The sequence below is a fragment of the Chrysemys picta genome, chromosome 8 (assembly GCF_011386835.1).
Source record: "Chrysemys picta bellii isolate R12L10 chromosome 8, ASM1138683v2, whole genome shotgun sequence".
Taxonomy (NCBI): domain Eukaryota; kingdom Metazoa; phylum Chordata; order Testudines; family Emydidae; genus Chrysemys; species Chrysemys picta.
In genome coordinates, this window is record NC_088798.1 from 56,535,064 (window position 1) to 56,552,616 (window position 17,553).

The 17,553-nt window shown below is 47.8% G+C and overlaps 1 protein-coding gene across 3 annotated transcripts in view; it reads right to left on the reverse strand.

Annotated features, from left to right (window-relative positions):
* Nucleotides 1-17,553, reverse strand: part of XPR1 (xenotropic and polytropic retrovirus receptor 1) — a 252,139-nt gene that overhangs the window by 129,180 nt on the left and 105,406 nt on the right. The window contains exon 3 of one of the 3 annotated variants that reach the window (XM_065554519.1): nt 456-16,759. The exons of the other annotated variants lie outside the window; for them this stretch is intronic. Coding sequence (XP_065410591.1) covers nt 10,497-12,626 — 2,130 coding nt within the window. The 5' untranslated portion in view covers nt 12,627-16,759 and the 3' untranslated portion in view covers nt 456-10,496. Of the gene's footprint in view, nt 1-455; nt 16,760-17,553 lie in introns of those variants that run through there. 3 annotated transcript variants of the gene reach the window in all.

Below are 17,553 nucleotides of genomic sequence, written 5' to 3' on the forward strand. Positions count from 1 at the left end.
GGACAGTCTCCTTTGGCAGGGTACATAGTCGGGGGCAGGCACAGCAGCAGGGCACATACACAGTGCAGTGATGCAGTGACTAGTTGCCCCGGTTAGTCTGGGAGGTTGTTTTGATGTAATGTTGGGGTGGGTGGGTTGCTCTGTGACTTTGTGGCGGGGGAGGGCAGTTACAGATCTTAAGCGCCGGTCCTTAGACAGGATCACAGAGCCACACAGCATGGGATCTGTAACCGTCCTCCCCCTGCCACAAAGTCAAATAGACCTCCCATACACACAGTCCCGATCAGGAGGGTTGACAGGCTCCGTTGAAACAAGCATCCCACCGCAGCGGAGCCTGTCAATCCTTGAGTTTAGAAGCTGCATTCGCATCACAACACTAGACCCGCCCCGCACCACAGTCTGCGTCCCAGTTTTAAAAAATTCCCGCTAAAACAGTATTAAAGAAAACGGTGTGCTTTAACAAAGTAGAACTATTTTTATTTCGACACGTGTGTTGGAGGGGGGGTGAAGGGGGTATGTAACTGGATAGGATAGTCAACATTACCTGGGTAAAGAAACGGGGGCAGGTTTAGCTTCTCAGTACACAAACTATAAAATCACAGGTTACCCTGCTCACTCAGGAACTTTGCTTTCAAAGCCTCCCGGATGCACAGCGCTTCCCGCTGGTCTCTTCTAATCGCCCGGCTGTCTGGCTGTGAGTAATCACCAGCCAGGCTATTTTCCTCAACCTCCCACCCCGCCATAAAGGTCTCCCCCTTGCTCTCACAGAGATTGTGGAGCACACAGCAAGCTGCTATAACAATGGGGATATTGGTTTCGCTGAGATCACAGCGAGTCAGTAAGCTTCTCCATCTCCCCTTGAGACGGCCAAAAGCACACTCCACCACCATTCTGCACTTGCTCAGCCGGTAGTTGAAGAGTTCTTTTTCAGTGTCCAGGGCGCCAGTATAGGGCTTCATGAGCCAGGGCATTAGCGGGTAGGCTGGGTCCCCGAGGATGACTATAGGCATCTCCACATCCCCAACAGTTATTTTGTGGTCCGGGAAGTAAATACCTTGTTGCAGCCGTCTAAACAGACCAGAGTTCCTGAAAACACGAGCGTCATGAACCTTGCCCGGCCATCCCACGTAGATGTTGGTAAAACGTCCCCTGTGGTCCACCAGTGCTTGCAGCACCATGGAAAAGTATCCCTTTCGGTTAATGTACTGGGTGGCCTGGTGGTCCGGTGCCAGGATAGGGATGTGAGTTCCATCTATGGCCCCACCGCAGTTTGGGAATCCCATCGCTGCGAAGCCATCTATGATCGCCTCCACGTTTCCCAGGGTCACTACCTTTGGCAGCAGTACATCAACGATTGCCTTCGCTACTTGCATCACAACAACCCCCACGGTAGATTTGCCCACCCCAAACTGGTTCGCGACTGACCGGTAGCTGTCTGGCGTTGCAAGCTTCCACAGGGCTATGGCCACTCGCTTCTGTACACTCAGTGCAGCTCGCAACCGGGTGTCACTGCGCTTCAGGGCAGGGGACAGCAACTCACAAAGTTCCAGGAAAGTTCCCTTCCGCATGCGAAAGTTTCGCAGCCACTGGGATTCATCCCAGACCTGCAGCACTATGCGGTCCCACCACTCAGTGCTTGTCTCCCGTGCCCAGAATCGCCGTTCCACGGCATCAACATGACCCATTGCCACTGTGATGTCCTCGGCGCTGGGTCGCCTGCTTTCTGACAGGTCTGTGCTACTCTCAGACTTCAGGACATCACCGCGGTGCCGTAGCCTCCTTGCCTGACTTTTCTGCATCTGCCTCAGGGAAACCTTTATGATAAGCTGCGAGACGTTGAGAGCGGCCACAACTGCAGCGATGGTCGCAGCGGGCTCCATGCTCGGAGTACAGTGGCGTCCGCGCTGTCAATGACTGGAAAAGCGCGCGAACTGTTTTCCCGCCGGCGCTTTCAGGGAGGGAGGGCGGGAGTGATGGACGGATGACGACAGTTTCCCAAAAGCACCCTCGACTCATTTTGTTACCCAGAAGGCATTGCCGGCTACACCCAGAATTCCAATGGGCAGAGGGGACTGCGGGAACTGTGGGATAGCTGACCACAGTGCACCGCTTCGAATGTCGACGCTATCACCGTTAGTGTGGACGCACAAAGTCGAATTACTGTCCTTAGTGTGGACACACACGTTCGACTTTGCAATATCGATTACAAAAATTCGATGCAAGTAAAATCGAACTACTCTCGTAGTGTAGACAAGGCCAAAGAGCTTGGCTTGTTTAGCCTAACCAAAAGAAGGCTGAGGGAAGATATGCTTGCTTTCTATAAATATATCAGAGGGATGAATACCAGGGAGGGAGAGGAATTATTTAAGATCAGTACCAATGTGGACACAAGAACAAATGGATATAAACTGGCCATCAGGAAGTTTAGACTTGAAATTAAACTAAGGTTTCTAACCATCAGAGGAGTGAAGTTCTGGAACAGCCTTCCAAGGGGAGCAGTGGGGGCAAAAGCCATATCTGGCTTCAAGACGAAGCTTGATACGTTTATGGAGGGGATGGTATGATGGGATAGCCTAATTTTGGCAATTAACTGATCTTTGACTATTAGCGGTAAATATGCCCAATAGCTTGTAATGGGATGTTAGATGGGCTAGGATCTAAGTTACTACAGAGAATTCTTTTCTGGGTGTCTGGCTGGTGAGTCTTGCCCACATGCTCAAGGTTTAGCTGATCACCATATTTGGGGTTGGGAAGGAATTTTCCTTCAGGGCAGATTGGCAGAGGCCCTGGGGGTTTTTCTCCTTTCTCTGCAGCGTGGGGCACGGGTCACTTGCTGGAGGCTTCTCTGCACCCTGAAGTCTTTAAACCATGATTTGAGGACTTCAATGGCTCAGATATAGGTTAGGGGTTTGTTGCGGGAGCGGGTGGGTGAGATTCTGTGGCCTGCATTGTGCAGGAGGTCAGACTAGACGATCATAATGGCCCCTTCTGACCTTAAAGTCTATGACTCTATGAATTATTAGTACCATACCAGGTCTCATTAGAAAAAGCTCCCAACTTCAAATAAAAATTCATCTGCTGGAAACAGCAGTCATCGTGAGGCCTACTCTAAATGACAGGAAGTACACCGACACCTTCTACGGGGATTCAGTCTGGGTAGTGCTGTAAGGAACAGAATGAGGTTCCAAGGTCATAGTCTATGACATTGAGAAGTTGGAAGACTGAAGCCCTAAGGAAGCATTTAAAATTAGGATGTGTACAAAACTTCCACCAAAAAGGTCAAGTCTGTAAAATTATGTTCCCAATATGTTCCTTTTCTTGAACACTCATGCACCCATAATAAAGCCCTACTATGCTTATAGCTATTCAAGGCTATCTAAGGACTTTGCACAAGCCAGAAGAATGAGTTCTATTTGTTAACTTCTCTTCAGGGGTCCATGAGAGGAATCACTTCATCCAACTATTCATTTTAAACCTATCTGGTCCCAGATGGAGGACTGGTCTTGCAATAGCAGTCCCCTTCTGTGAGATTGACACATCCAGTGATCCAAAGCTAGGTAAACAAGCCTAACAAACATAGCCTCTTCAGCCAGAAAGTCATTAACAGTATTGCTGCCCAACTACCATTCTTAACTTTTGTATTTTCCTGGGGGAGTGGTGGAAAAGGTGAGAAGACATAGCACGAATCCTGCCCAGTTTTGCAAGATGTCATTCACCACCTCAAATCCTGGGGCCTGACACAGACAGGCTACAAGATCCACCAAATTTATTTACTATAAGTGAGATTGTGGGTGTAGGAGCCACTCTGCTAATCTGTTTTCTGCCATGCAAGTCTTGGTATTAATCTCTTTGATGGGCACTGTGCACAGAGATAGGACCCTTTGCTCTATGCAGGACAGGAAACGCTCTCTGGAGTAGAGCTGATTATATTCTTCCCAGTTATTATGAAACCCTATCAGGCATGTTGAGTGCTGCGACCAGAACAAATCTCTCATCTATGGAAGGAGCAGTGCTCCAAGCTCTCACCTGAAGCTTTGTGCTCCAGCTGGTGGATGCCGAGCTCGCTCTTTTTCTGGAAACCATTCCCTGAATTAAAGTTGGATGCCCCTTCAAAAATATCTGATCTTCCAGTTGTAGGAGTGGAGAATATACAATTGGAGATAGATCTCTGCCAATGAATGAGACAGGGAGAGATTTTTTAGAGTAGCAGCCGTGTTAGTCTGTATCCGCAAAAAGAAGAACAGGAGGACTTGTGGCACCTTAGAGACTAACAAATTTATTAGAGCATAAGCTTTCGTGGACTACAGCCCACTTCTTCGGATGCATATAGAATGGAACATATATTGAGGAGATATATATACACACAGACAGAGAGCATAAACAGGTGGGAGTTGTCTTACCACCTCTGAGAGGCCAATTAATTAAGAGAAAACAAACTTTTGAAGTGATAATCAAGCTAGCTCAGTACAGACAGTTAGATAACAAGTGTGAGAATACTTACAAGGGGAGATAGATTCAATGTTTGTAATGGCTCAGCCATTCCCAGTCTTTATTCAAACCGGAGTTGATTGTGTCTAGTTTGCATATCAATTCTAGCTCAGCAGTTTCTCGTTGGAGTCTGTTTTTGAAGTTTTTCTGTTGTAATATAGCCACCCGCAGGTCTGTCACTGAATGACCAGACAGGTTAAAGTGTTCTCCCACTGGTTTTTGAGTATTTTGATTCCTGATGTCAGATTTGTGTCCATTAATTCTTTTGCGTAGAGACTGTCCGGTTTGGCCAATGTACATGGCAGAGGGGCATTGCTGGCACATGATGGCATATATCACATTGGTAGATGTGCAGGTGAACGAGCCCCTGATGGTATGGCTGATGTGATTAGGTCCTATGATGATGTCACTGGAATAGATATGTGGACAGAGTTGGCATCGGGGTTTGTTACAAACCCAAACCGGACAGTCTCTACGCAAAAGAATTAATGGACACAAATCTGACATCAGGAATCAAAATACTCAAAAACCAGTGGGAGAACACTTTAACCTGTCTGGTCATTCAGTGACAGACCTGCGGGTGGCTATATTACAACAGAAAAACTTCAAAAACAGACTCCAACGAGAAACTGCTGAGCTAGAATTGATATGCAAACTAGACACAATCAACTCCGGTTTGAATAAAGACTGGGAATGGCTGAGCCATTACAAACATTGAATCTATCTCCCCTTGTAAGTATTCTCACACTTGTTATCTAACTGTCTGTACTGAGCTAGCTTGATTATCACTTCAAAAGCTTGTTTTCTCTTAATTAATTGGCCTCTCAGAGATGGTAAGACAACTCCCACCTGTTTATGCTCTCTGTCTGTGTGTATATATATCTCCTCAATATATGTTCCATTCTATATGCATCCGAAGAAGTGGGCTGTAGTCCACGAAAGCTTATGCTCTAATAAATTTGTTAGTCTCTAAGGTGCCACAAGTCCTCCTGTTCTTCTTTTTACAGGGAGAGATATGGAGGGGATACCCAGAATTACTGAATAGGTACATCAACTCTGGATCATAGAAGCATGCCTGTTTATAAGATCAGAACTCCCAACAGGCTCTAATAAGAGTTGGATTTTTCTGTGATACCACTTGTGTTCCATTATGGCCATCTTCCACTTCTGTTAACTGTCTTCTGAGCTGAGACCTTGTACTTGATAGTATTCATTCTCAGACCAGGCCTGACTGCTATCCCAAGCAGCATGTGTCTATCCCAGTGGTTCCAAACTGGGGCTCGTGAAATGTTACAGGGGGTTCTTGGGAAAAAATTCCCTAATGGCGGACAGAGCTCTCCCTAGGGACCCCAGGCAACACAGGGCCAGCAGCCTGGAGCCCCTAGATTTCCAAGTGCTAAGCAGATAAAAGCAAACATATCTATCACACTGAGGAGATTTAAACTTCAAGACTCTTTATAAGAAATGGAAAGGGAGGTGAATATTTTTTGTTGTTTTTAAAATTAAATAGGCAGCTAGTATTGTTTTTAAAATTATTATGAAGAACAAGTTTAAGCTTTGTTGTAACGTGAGTTGTTTGCCTAAACTGCTCAAGACCTGAATGCTTGTGTAGGAGGAACTCTGAGTTGGCTTCTTAAATACCTTCATGCTGTTTCACATCTGATACTCCTTGATGAAACATAGGAGCCTTGTCTTATAACAGACTTATTCAAAGTGAGACAAGCTACGAAAGTGAGATCTTGGAAGAGTGTTGCCGTTTTCATAACATAATAAAAAAACTGTAATATAAATAATAATTAATAATAAATAGTGTATAATAAGCATGTCACAAAAACAAATTTTATATTTCCAAGATCACTGCTTTTATAATTTCTACTCAGGTAAAGGAGAAAATCCCTGGAAATATTAATTTTTAAGAAGGGGTTTCGCAAGACTTGACATTTTAGTGAAAGGGGTTCACAGGTTGTTAAAGTTTGGGAACCACTGGTCTATCCTGAATCCAAGCCATGTCTCTGTACAGAACCATGATCAGATAAATTGTCCAGGAAGGGATAAGTAAGTTTCCTTCTTCCCTAAAACTAATATTGCTACCATGATCCAGGAGATCAACCCTGTGAGCACACATAAGATCAAATACTGTAGTAATGATCAAAGTTGGTGGGGTTGGGGAAGGCCCAAACAGACACCACCCATGTGCAAAATCTAAGATTTGTCCAAGGATGATAAAATGGGAATGCTTTGAAGACAAGCCTCCTCAGGAACTTCAGATGTTTCAGACAGGACCCTGGTCTGCTTCCTCCCGATTCTCCAAGAACGGGGAGCAGATTGCAATGCTCTGATCTGAAATAGAAGATGGCTGATTTAATTCATGTCAGGCCTTTTCATTGGTTGCAGAGACTGGAAATGAGACAAACCTATTCTTCTGGACCCATGCAAGAATTTCAGGTTATCCTCTCTGGACAATGTACTCTAACTTCATTTGATCAAAGCTATAGGTAGCTTTTTTGTTCCCAAATCGAGAGGGCCTGGCATCAATCAGGGGTCAAAGTCCAGAAAGGGCGGTTGAAAGACCTGCAGGTAGCTGTGAGGCAATACAAGACAGATACTGACATTACACTTGTTCTAACTACTACTTGCAAACAGGTATTTTCTCTTGTACTGCACAGACTGGTTTATTTTCCTATATTTCTTTATACAGTGTCTGGCAGGAGTCAGGATTGTAAGTTGACTTGTGTGTTGAATCTATATGGCTTTGCATAAAGGTTCTCATGGTATCACTAAGGTAGCTGGGAATTGATTTGTCTGAGCATTAAATTCCAAAGACCAAAGCCCCATATACCTGCACAGAACAGATCTGAATCCCACTTAATTTTTCTTTCCAGGCAGAAGCCTTTCTTTATGCCATGCAATCTTTAGGATGAGAGGGACCATACTTGCAATACTATCCACCCATTGCTTGTGAAAACATGCAGAGACCCTAAGGGTGCCAGGCAACAGTTCATATTCATTTATTTTGTTGACCTGACGCCTTCCGAGAGTTTTCATGCCCCAAGGAAGGGGCTGAGATGATGCCTGCTGTGACTTGGCTGACTGTCAAGAGTCCTGTATAGTGAGGCCACTGTAAAGTGAAAATCAACCCACTTGGAAATGCTGAGTCCCTAACCACAGAGGAAAACAGACATGTTTATCTTCAGCAGTGACATCGTTAAATTTTGACTGATGCATACTGAGGAATCTTCTGGCCTTATAAAATGGAGGCTGGGGTAGAAACAAAGAATTGGTAGGCCAAGAAGGCCCTTCACTGCCTGCAGGTTCTTCCCACACCTAGGCTATTGTCCCTCTTATCACTCCATAGCCATTTGCTTGAGGGAAGTAGTAGCCAAGCATGGCTACCTGCAACAGAAGTTGGGAATGACAGCCCAGTAGTTACAGCACGGTGACCCACAATGGCAACTGGGGATGACAGCCCAAGACTTTCGGTGTGTTAGGAAATCTCTATTAGATCTTTCCAGGGTGCATGAGGAGTAATATACAGCTTGTCTTGGGCAGCTACAGACACATAAGTGGAGTTTCACAATATTCCACACACACTTGCCTGATAATCTCCTTTAAAATATACTTACTATTTGATTCTCTAACGCTGATTGGACAGTTGGCCTTTCTCCTCTAACAAAAAAGAATTTCCTTTGTGCAGGGAGGGAGCGTACATAGCTAAAGGAATCAACCCATGTCTTTGGCCTCGTCTTTTCTACACTGATCTGCCATGCTGTGAGGGTGAGCAGAAGAACCTGGCATTGACAATTATCCTCCAAGCTGTAGTAGTATGAAGATGAGCTGAAGAAACAGCATTGACTTTTTTATTCATTCATTTCCCCTTTGGGAGTTCGTCCCCATAAGCCTGCTGCAGAACAACATTGGATTCAAAGACTGCTCTGGAAATAGTTCAATTGGCTAGTGATCCCCCTGTCCTCAAAGAAGCTGGTCTTAGTTGTCTTTTCTCCCACAAAAGTCCCTTCTGGGTCTCTTAAGGAAAGCACTGACCTGGGGCTCAAGAGTGAAGGAAACTGTACTTCACCTGTATAGTCAGCCAAGCTCTCGATAAGGGGGTGAAGCAGGAAACACAGACCTTTCCTTTTGCTCTGGCTTTTCTAGGCCTAGCTTGTTCCCTGTAGCCTGCAATGTCACCACCTGCTGCAAATGTCTCAGAAGGAGGTTGCAAAGCTGAGGGGGCTATACCCAAAAACCAAATGCAGCCCTGGACACGGCTGGGAACTTGAGAGAAATTATTTAACTGAATTCTTAGTCTACACATTTGAAATAAAATTTGGAATTTTCCTCTGGAAAGCCCTGAAGCATGGCGGTCTGGCTGAGTTGCTGGCCCCTTGGAAGGCAGAACAAACTGGAGGGATCTTCAGGACTCAAGGCATCCCCCTGCTGCCTGTGCCTGACAGGTCTGGTTCTGCCCCCAAGCAGCAAGCTGAAATGCTTATTGAAAAGGGTCAATGGACCGGACCTTAGCACAAGAGAAAATCAAACATACAAACAAAGCAAGATGGTCTTGGCAGATTTTGACAGTCAGGATAGTGCAGTAGGAGAGGGGAGAGGGTATTAATCTATAATGAAGCCAGGATCCAAACCATGTAGGGTTTTGTATATTGAAGCCAATATCACAAACAGAATACAGGAAAATTGGAAGCTAGTGCTGTCTATGTGGCACAGGTGTAATATGCTCCATGCCAGAGAAATCTCTAACAAGCAGGTGGGCAGCTGCTTTTATATTGTCAGAGTGGCTTCAAGGGTATCTCCAGGTGCATGGTACATTGCAATCATTTCATCAGCAGATAATAGAGATCTTTGTGGTGAGGTCATGAGGAAAATGTGTAAAGCTCCTTGCACTCAGCAACTGAAGACAAACTATCCCACAGCAGAAAACTGAAAAATATTGTTGCATTCTAGGCAATTCCTCTATTTCCTCTCAGTAGGAGATTTAGCTTCAATCAAGGAATGGTGTATAACGGGAGGGGGGAAAACAGTGCCTAAGCAAGGTGTCAGATTTTTATGGGGGCATGCAACATGGGAAGCCTAGAAAAGAAAAGTGACTGGGAGCAAAAAAACTGTGCTCTCTCATTTGTTGCCACTTTCCTGTTTGACAGATGAGAAGAGAACATTGATGGCTGCCACACCACATAATCATTTTTATTTGGATACAATTACTGTAGGTGCTTAGAGCCACATAAATCAGGTCAGTACACATAAGCTTTAGCAGTCAGTTATGCCAATGCACTATAAACCACATCTTGCTATGTCTACACCGTGAAACTTCTATGCAAATAAATCTAAATCCTGACTTGTAACACCTGCTGCTATTTCAGTCCTGAGCCTCTCCTGAGAATAGGGAACCACTATTCTAAACGGACAAATCTGAGCAGGTACAGGGGCTTCAACTAATTCTACGAGAAGACCAAACTTTTTTCTTGGCTTATGTCATAAGAGATTTGAATTAAGCTCTCCAGAAGCAAAAAACTAGAATGAGAAGTTGCTCGTGAGAGGGGTCCCTGAAGAGGGACGGGGATGGGGAATGGAAGGGAGGGGGCGAGGAAAACTGGAGGGTATAGCCCGCCTTCACTGCGCAGGACCCAGCGGTCCGATGTTATGCGCGACCATGCACGGTAGAAATGGGGCAGGCGGTCCTTGAAACATAGAGGTGGATCCGGAACGGGATGTGGTACGCTGTCCTCGAGCGTAACTTCAAAAGCCTGGTTTATTTCCTGGCTGCGGCTTGCCCTGGCCATGACCTTGGCCTTGGTTAGGCGTATTGTTGCGTCTCCGCCTGTTATCCCTGCCACGACGGCGGTACGGTTCGTGCCGAGGGCGGTACTGCCTCTGTGGTGGGTGGGGCTTAAAGGGCTTCCGCTATGTCATGCATTCCCAACGACTTTAGGGTCGCTCGCGAGTCCTTGAGGCTATGTAGCCTGGCGTCCGTTTGGTCTGAAAACAAGCCTGACCCTTCAAACGGAAGGTCCTGCAGGGTGGTCTGCACCTCTGGCGGAAGGCCTGAAGCCTGTAACCATGCCGAGCGCCTCATCACTACCCGACGCGATTGTCCTAACCGCTGCGTCAGCGGAGTCAAGGGAGGCCTGCAACGAAGTTTTGGCCACTGCCATCCCTTCGTCCACTAGGGCCGTGAACTCTGGATGTGCGTCCGGAGGCAGGGATTCTTTGAACTTGGAGACTGATGCCCAAGAATTAAAATTGTGTCTATTTAGAATCGCCTGCTGATTAGCGATCCTCAGCTGGAGGCCCCCAGACGAGTAGACCTTCCTCCCGAATAAGTCCAAGCGTTTCGCCTCCTTGGCCTTGGGCGCAGGGGCTTGCTGGCCATGACACTCTCGTTCGTTGACCGCAGAGACTACCAGCGAACAAGGAGACGGGTGCAAAAAGAGGAAGTCAAAGCCTCTAGATGGGGCGAAGTATTTCCTCTCCACGCCCCTTGCAGTTGGTGCACTGGAGGACGGCGTTTGCCATACCATCTTGTAGTTAGACTGGACCGTCCGTATAATCGGGAGAGCGATTCTGGAGGGGCCTTCCGGGCTCAGGATGTTGACCATGGGGTCCTCCTGCTCTACAGTCTCCTCTGCCTGCAAGCCCAGATTGAGGGCTACCCGGCGGAGCAGGTCCTGATGCGCCCGATGATCAATCGGGGGAGGGCCAGACACTGTTGTGCCCGTCATGGCCTCGTCCGGCGAGGAGGAAGAGGTCTGGGCCTTTCGCCCATCCTCGCCTTCCTGCAACCCGTCATCGATTGGTTGCTCCTCTGGGGCCTGTCCCATGGCATGGGACTGAGACGGTACCGTGCTCAGTGCCGAGTCCACTCCTTCCCGCTCCTGCGGTCTAGAGATCGTTGCCTCCTTGTGAGAGGGCAGGCGGTACCGCGGAGAGCGGGACCGGTACCCTGATGGCCCAGATCTCGAGGCCCTAGATGGGGGGCCTTGCTGGTGGTAGGCCCAGGGTGTCCAGAATGGCCATTGGCCTGGCTGGCCCCATTGAGGATGACCAGAGGCTTCGTAGTCTCTACTGCCCTGTGCCCTGTGGGCATACCTGCCGTACCGGCCCGAGTCAGTCTCCGACACCACGGACGGTGATCTTGAGGGCCATGGCGGTGCCGTGGAACGGTGCCAGTCCGGGTTTGGAGAGTAGTGTCTCCGCGACCAGGACCTGGAGTAGCATCTCGCCAATCTGGACCTGGATCGGTACCGGTGACCACGGGACCGGGAACGGCTACGGGTGGCCGGTCTCGGGGAACTTGTAACCGACACGTCCCGGTGACGACTCGAGTATGGCTGCTGGGTCGGTGCCAATCGCTTATTGAGGCCCGACGGCTGTGGCGCTTTCTGCGCGGAGGGCAACCGGTAGTCCACCGAGGCGGAACTGGACCGGGACCGGTGCCGTGAACGGTGCCGAGATGGCGACCGTGATGGGCGCACCATCACCGGCTTGCCTCTGGATGGCAGTCTCGGCGGAGCATCCTTAGTTTGTGGAGGGCCCTCAACGGACAATTCAATGAGGTCTTTTGCTGCCTCAAAAGTGTCCGGAGTGGAGGGCTGTTCCAAGAGGTCCTCCAGCCCTTCTTCCTCACTCGACGCACCTATCCCGGGGCTCGACGGGCCTTTCGGTGCCAGAGCCACTGACACCGGGACCTGTGCCGGGGCCGTAACGGCCTTAGGCGCACTCGAGGTCTTCGCTGGCGCTGCCCTCTTATGCGGGGAGCGTCCTCGGGCCTTGGGTTGGCCCTTCGATTTTGCCGGCGAAGACGACCGGTGCCATAAATGCCCCCGCTGGATCGGTGCCGTGGGCTTCGGGTGACCCGCCAGCGCCGGGTCCCGGACCGATGCCGGGGCGCTCCGCACTGAGGCAGACGGTGCCATCGAAGTGGAGGGCTGCAACGCCGTCTCCATGAGCAGCTGCTTGAGGCGAAAGTCTCTTTCTTTCTTAGTCCTGGGCTTAAAGGCCTTACAGATCTTGCAGTGCTCTTTCTGGTGAGCTTCCCCCAGGCAACGGAGACATGAGTCGTGAGGGTCGCTCAATGGCATAGGCTTACGGCACGTAGCACAAGCCTTGAAGCCTTGGGCATGCGGCATGCCCCGCCGCCCAAGGCCGGTGCCGGGGTTGACCAAACACCTAGAACAAGAACTTCAAGTACTTCTAAAGAACTGTTAACTACTAAGCTTAACACTAACAACTAAAGAACTGATAACTGTTGCAGATAACACTAATGACTATGCTAAGGGACACTCTCAGACGAGAGACAGAGTTGTTCCAATGCCGCCACGGACGGTAAGAAGGAACTGAAGGGGTCGGGTCTGCAGGGATATATATATCCTAGAGCGGGGCGCCGCTCAGGCGGGAGGGGGGGACCCTGCCGACCCAACGGGAGCCGCTAAGGGAAAAAGTTTCCGACGTCCGTGCATGCGGCGCGCGCACACCTAATGTGTAATGGACGTGAACAATCACTCGAAGAAGAACAAGTAAAGGCACAAGTCCAACTCTGCACTGACACAAGGAAGTGAACAAAACAGGGCCACAATCAGTGTTCCCTCTAATTTTTTTCCACCCACGTACAGAATGAATTTTGTTATGTACACCAATATGGAGGTGATGTGTGACACGTCACCTTCATATTGATGCACATAACCAAATTCATGTGGTGGGGGTGGGACCCAGGGGTTAGGAGTGTGGGAGGGGGCTCAGGGCTGGGGCAGAGGGTTGGGGTGCAGGGGTGTGAGGGCTCCAACTGGAGGTGCGGGCTCTGGGATGGAGCCGGAGGTGAGGGGCTCAGGGTTGGGGTGCAGGCTCTGGGGTGGGGCTGGGGATGAGGGACTCAGGGCTGTGGCAGAGGGATGGGGTGTGGGGGAGGGCTCTGGCAGAGGGTATGGGCTCTGAGGTAGGGCTGGGGATGAGGGGTTTGGGGTACAGGAAGGTGCTCCGGGGCTATGGCAGGGAGAGAGGACTCCCCACAGCTCTCTCCCCTCACAGAAGCACCTGGGCTGAGCGGGAGAGGCACCCTTTCCCTGGCCGCAGCAGGTCTGGGCTGGGGCTGGCTTCGGGCCAGGAGAGGGGCGCATCTCCCCCAGCCACAGCAGGTACGAGACTGAGTTGGGGCCGGAGGAGAGGTGCCCCGGCAGCAGCAGATCCGGGCCAGGGCTGGGTTCAGGGCACCCCTCCCCCGGCCCGGCAGTTTCCCTGAGTGCCTGCACAGCGCTAAATAGGCTGCCATGCAGCCACACAGCTTACAGGGAACTTAGACAACAATGGCTGTGCTCTACTTAAGACAGGAAAAGTAAATGTGAATTTATTAAAGAAAAAGGTAAGAGTTGGGCAAAATATTTTTAAGTTTCTAAAGGGGATATTTAATTTACATTTATCAAAAAAGCCCACCCAATAAATGATTTTCACATCATTTGCATCTTTGCAGAAAAATAACCAGGAGTCCGGTGGCACCTTCAAGACTAACAGATTTATTTGGGCATAAGCTTTCTTCAGTAAAAAAGCTTATGCCCAAATAAATCTGTTAGTCTTTAAGGTGCCACCGGACTCCTTGTTGTTTTTGTGGATACAGACTAACACGGCTAACCCCTGATCGTTGCAGAAGAGAGCCTGTCAAATTCAGGTCTCATTTAGCACCACTGAGGAATCAAGTATTGGGATTCTCAGACCAGATTCTCTAATGCTGCTTTGTGACTATGAGTACTTGGAGGGGAATAAAATTCTCTGTTGGCAGAGTTTCAGCAACAGGCAGAAACCCACTTATCAGCGGGGATTACAGGATATTGTTTTGAAGGACATCAGAATACCCATAAGGCACAAAAATATAGCTACACAGACTCACAGTATCACTGACAAGTCAGTGATTTGGAGTGTCAGGGGTCATCAAATCAATCTGTTTCTTTTTAAGAACAAGATTAAGGAGACTGGTCCAATTGGTCAGGGTTGAGCTAACAGAGAAGCAACTGTATTTATTGTTTCAACAGCAAGTTACTCTTCTGAATGAACCTTTTAACGAATACACATTCTGGAGAGTCTAGGAATTTGCCAAGTGATTTTTAATTGACATTTGAGAACAAATGGTTTTCTAACTACTACTTTACTGAATGAATTCTACCTGGTAATTTAATTTCTGTAACTCCAGACACCAGAGAAGTTAAAGAAACAACGTAAATATAAAGGGCCCACAACTTGGAGGAGACAGGTTTCAGAGTGGTAGCCATGTTAGTCTGTGTCAGCAAAAACAACGAGGAGTCCTTGTGGCATCTTAGAGGCTAACAAATTTATTTGGGCATAAGCTTTCGTGGGCTAGAACCCACTTCATCAGATGCATGAAGTGAAAAATACAGGAGCAGGTATAAATACATGAAAGGATGGGGGTTGCTTTACCAAGTGTGAGGTCAGTCTAACGAGATAAATCAATTAACAGCAGGATACTAAGGGAGGAAAAATAACTTTTGAAGTGGTAAGAGAGTGGCCCATTACGGACAGTTAACAAGAAGGTGTGAGTAACAGTAGAGAGAAATTAGTATTGGGGAAATTAAGTTTAGGTTTGGTAATGACCCAACCACTCCCAGTCTTTATTCAGGCCTAATCTGATGATATCCAGTTTGCAAATTAATTCCGGTTCTGCAGCTTCACGTTGGAGTCTGTTTTTGAAATTTTTTGTTGAAGAATTGCCACTTTTAGGTCTGTTATTGAGTGATCAGAGAGACTGAAGTGTTCTCCTACTGGTTTTTGAATGTTATGATTCCTGATATCAGATTTGTGTTCATTTATTCTTTTGCGTAGAGACTGTCCGGTTTGGCCAATGTACATGGCAGAGGGGCATTGCTGGCACATGATGGCATATATCACATTGGTAGATGTGCAGGTGAACGAGCCCCGGATGGTGTGGCTGATGTGGTTAGGTCCTATGATGGTGTACCTTGAATAGATATGTGGACAGAGTTGGCACCAGGGTTTGGTTCCTGGGTTGGTGTTTTTGTTGTGTGGTGTGTAGTTGCTGGTGAGTATTTGCTTCAGGTCGGGGGGCTGTCTGTAGGCAAGGACTGGCCTGTCTCCCAAGGTCTGTGAGAGTGAGGGATTGTCCTTTAGGATAGGTTTTAGATCCTTGATGATGCACTAGAGAGGTTTTAGTTGGGGGCTGTAGGTGACAGCTGGTAGCGTTCTGTTACTTTCTTTGTTGGGCCTGTCTTGTAGTAGGTGATTTCTCGGGACCCTTCTGGCTCTGTCAATCTGTTTCTTCACTTCACCAGGTGGGTATTGTAGTTTAAGAACGCTTGATAGAGATTCTGTAGGTGTTTGTCTCTGTCTGAAGGATCGGAGCAAATGAGGTATCTTAGAGCTTGGCTGTAGACAATGGATCGTGTGATGTGGTCTGGATGAAAGCTGGAGGCATGTAGGTAAGTATAGCAGTTAGTAGGTTTCCAATATAGGGTGGTGTTTATGTGACCATCACTTATTAGCACTGTAGTGTCTAGGAAGTGCATCTCTTGTGTGGACTGGTCCAGGCTGAGGTTGATGGTAGGGTGGAAATCGTTGAAATCTTGGTGGAATTCCTCAAGGCCTCCTTCCCATGGGTCCAGATGATGAAGATGTCATCAGTGTAGCGCAAGTAGAGTAGGGGCATAACAGGACGAGAGCTGAGGAAGCATTGTTCTAAGTCAGCCATAAAAATATTGGCATACTGAGGGGCCATGCGGGTACCCACAGCAGTCCCGCAGACTTGAAGGTATAAATTGTCCCCAAATGTGAAATAGTTGTGGGTGAGGACAAAGTCACAAAGTTCAGCCACCAGGTTTGCCGTGATGGTATTGGGGATGCTATTCCTGATGGCTTGTAGTCCATCTTTGTGTGGAATGTTGGTGGAGAGGGCTTCTACATCCATAGAGGCTAGGATGGCGTTTTCCAGAAGATCACCAAGGGATTGTAGTTTCCTCAGGAAGTCAGTGGTGTTTCGAAGATAACTGGGAGTCCTGGTAGCGTAGGGCCTGAGGAGAGAGTCTACATAGCCAGATAATCCTGCTGTCAGGGTGCTTTCCACTGCAGCATGTAGCTACATGTACCTTACACACTACTGCCAGGGGTGTGCAGTGTAGACATACCCATAGATATTAAGACAACTACCTTCAATGACACTGAAGCTGCTCATAGCTTTCTGAAGCTGCAAAGGTTTCTTTTCCTTCTGTGGTTTCCCTCTCAGTTTTCAGTGCTGCTATTCAGAAATCTGTGGGCAGGAGCAAAACTCATGAGAATCATGTCAATTGGGGAAGCAATAAGCAGTAGGAGAAACAGGTGCTGGAGCTATTTAACGAGAATGGGACTTGGGATGGGCTTCAAATTTATCTGATAGCTGACAACCAGAGTCGGATACGACAGATGAGTTCAGACTTTCAGCACTCTACAAGTCTGATCCCTCACCTCCTGCTATACGCAGAATACAATACATGGAGAAGAAAAGCAGCTAGGAGTTGAGATGAGAGTTGAGGGAGGGGTAAGTAAGAGAAAGCAAATGGCACATGAAGTTGCAGATATGTATTGTACTGAAAGTGCAGCAGATGTGTACTATATAAAGACCCGTTAAATTTCTTACACAACAGGCTAAGTATTCCAATCTCAATGGTATTCTAATCAAGTCCAAGACAGACTTGAGTACTACGCACATGCCAGCTGTTTGTCACTTCACTGGATTAACAATGAAATATTAAGTGGGGAGGAAGGAAACAGACCCTCTGAAAAAGTCTGAGGTAAAACTTCACATGACTTAAAGCGGTCTTTCCAAAGAAAAGTCTTCAAAAAGTAAAGGCCTTTGCATTTTCTGACTGCAAGGACACCCAAAATTCCCAGGCTTTCCTACTTCTTTGCACATCAGCTTAGTTGTACAAAGTCATCCTTTACCTCATTAATGTACTTTCTTCGCTTATATTTTCCACAGACCACATGCATGTTAACAAACTGCAATCCTATCAGTAAGTCTGAAATACTTGTCTGGAAATTTTTAGAAATGAAATGCCAAACTAG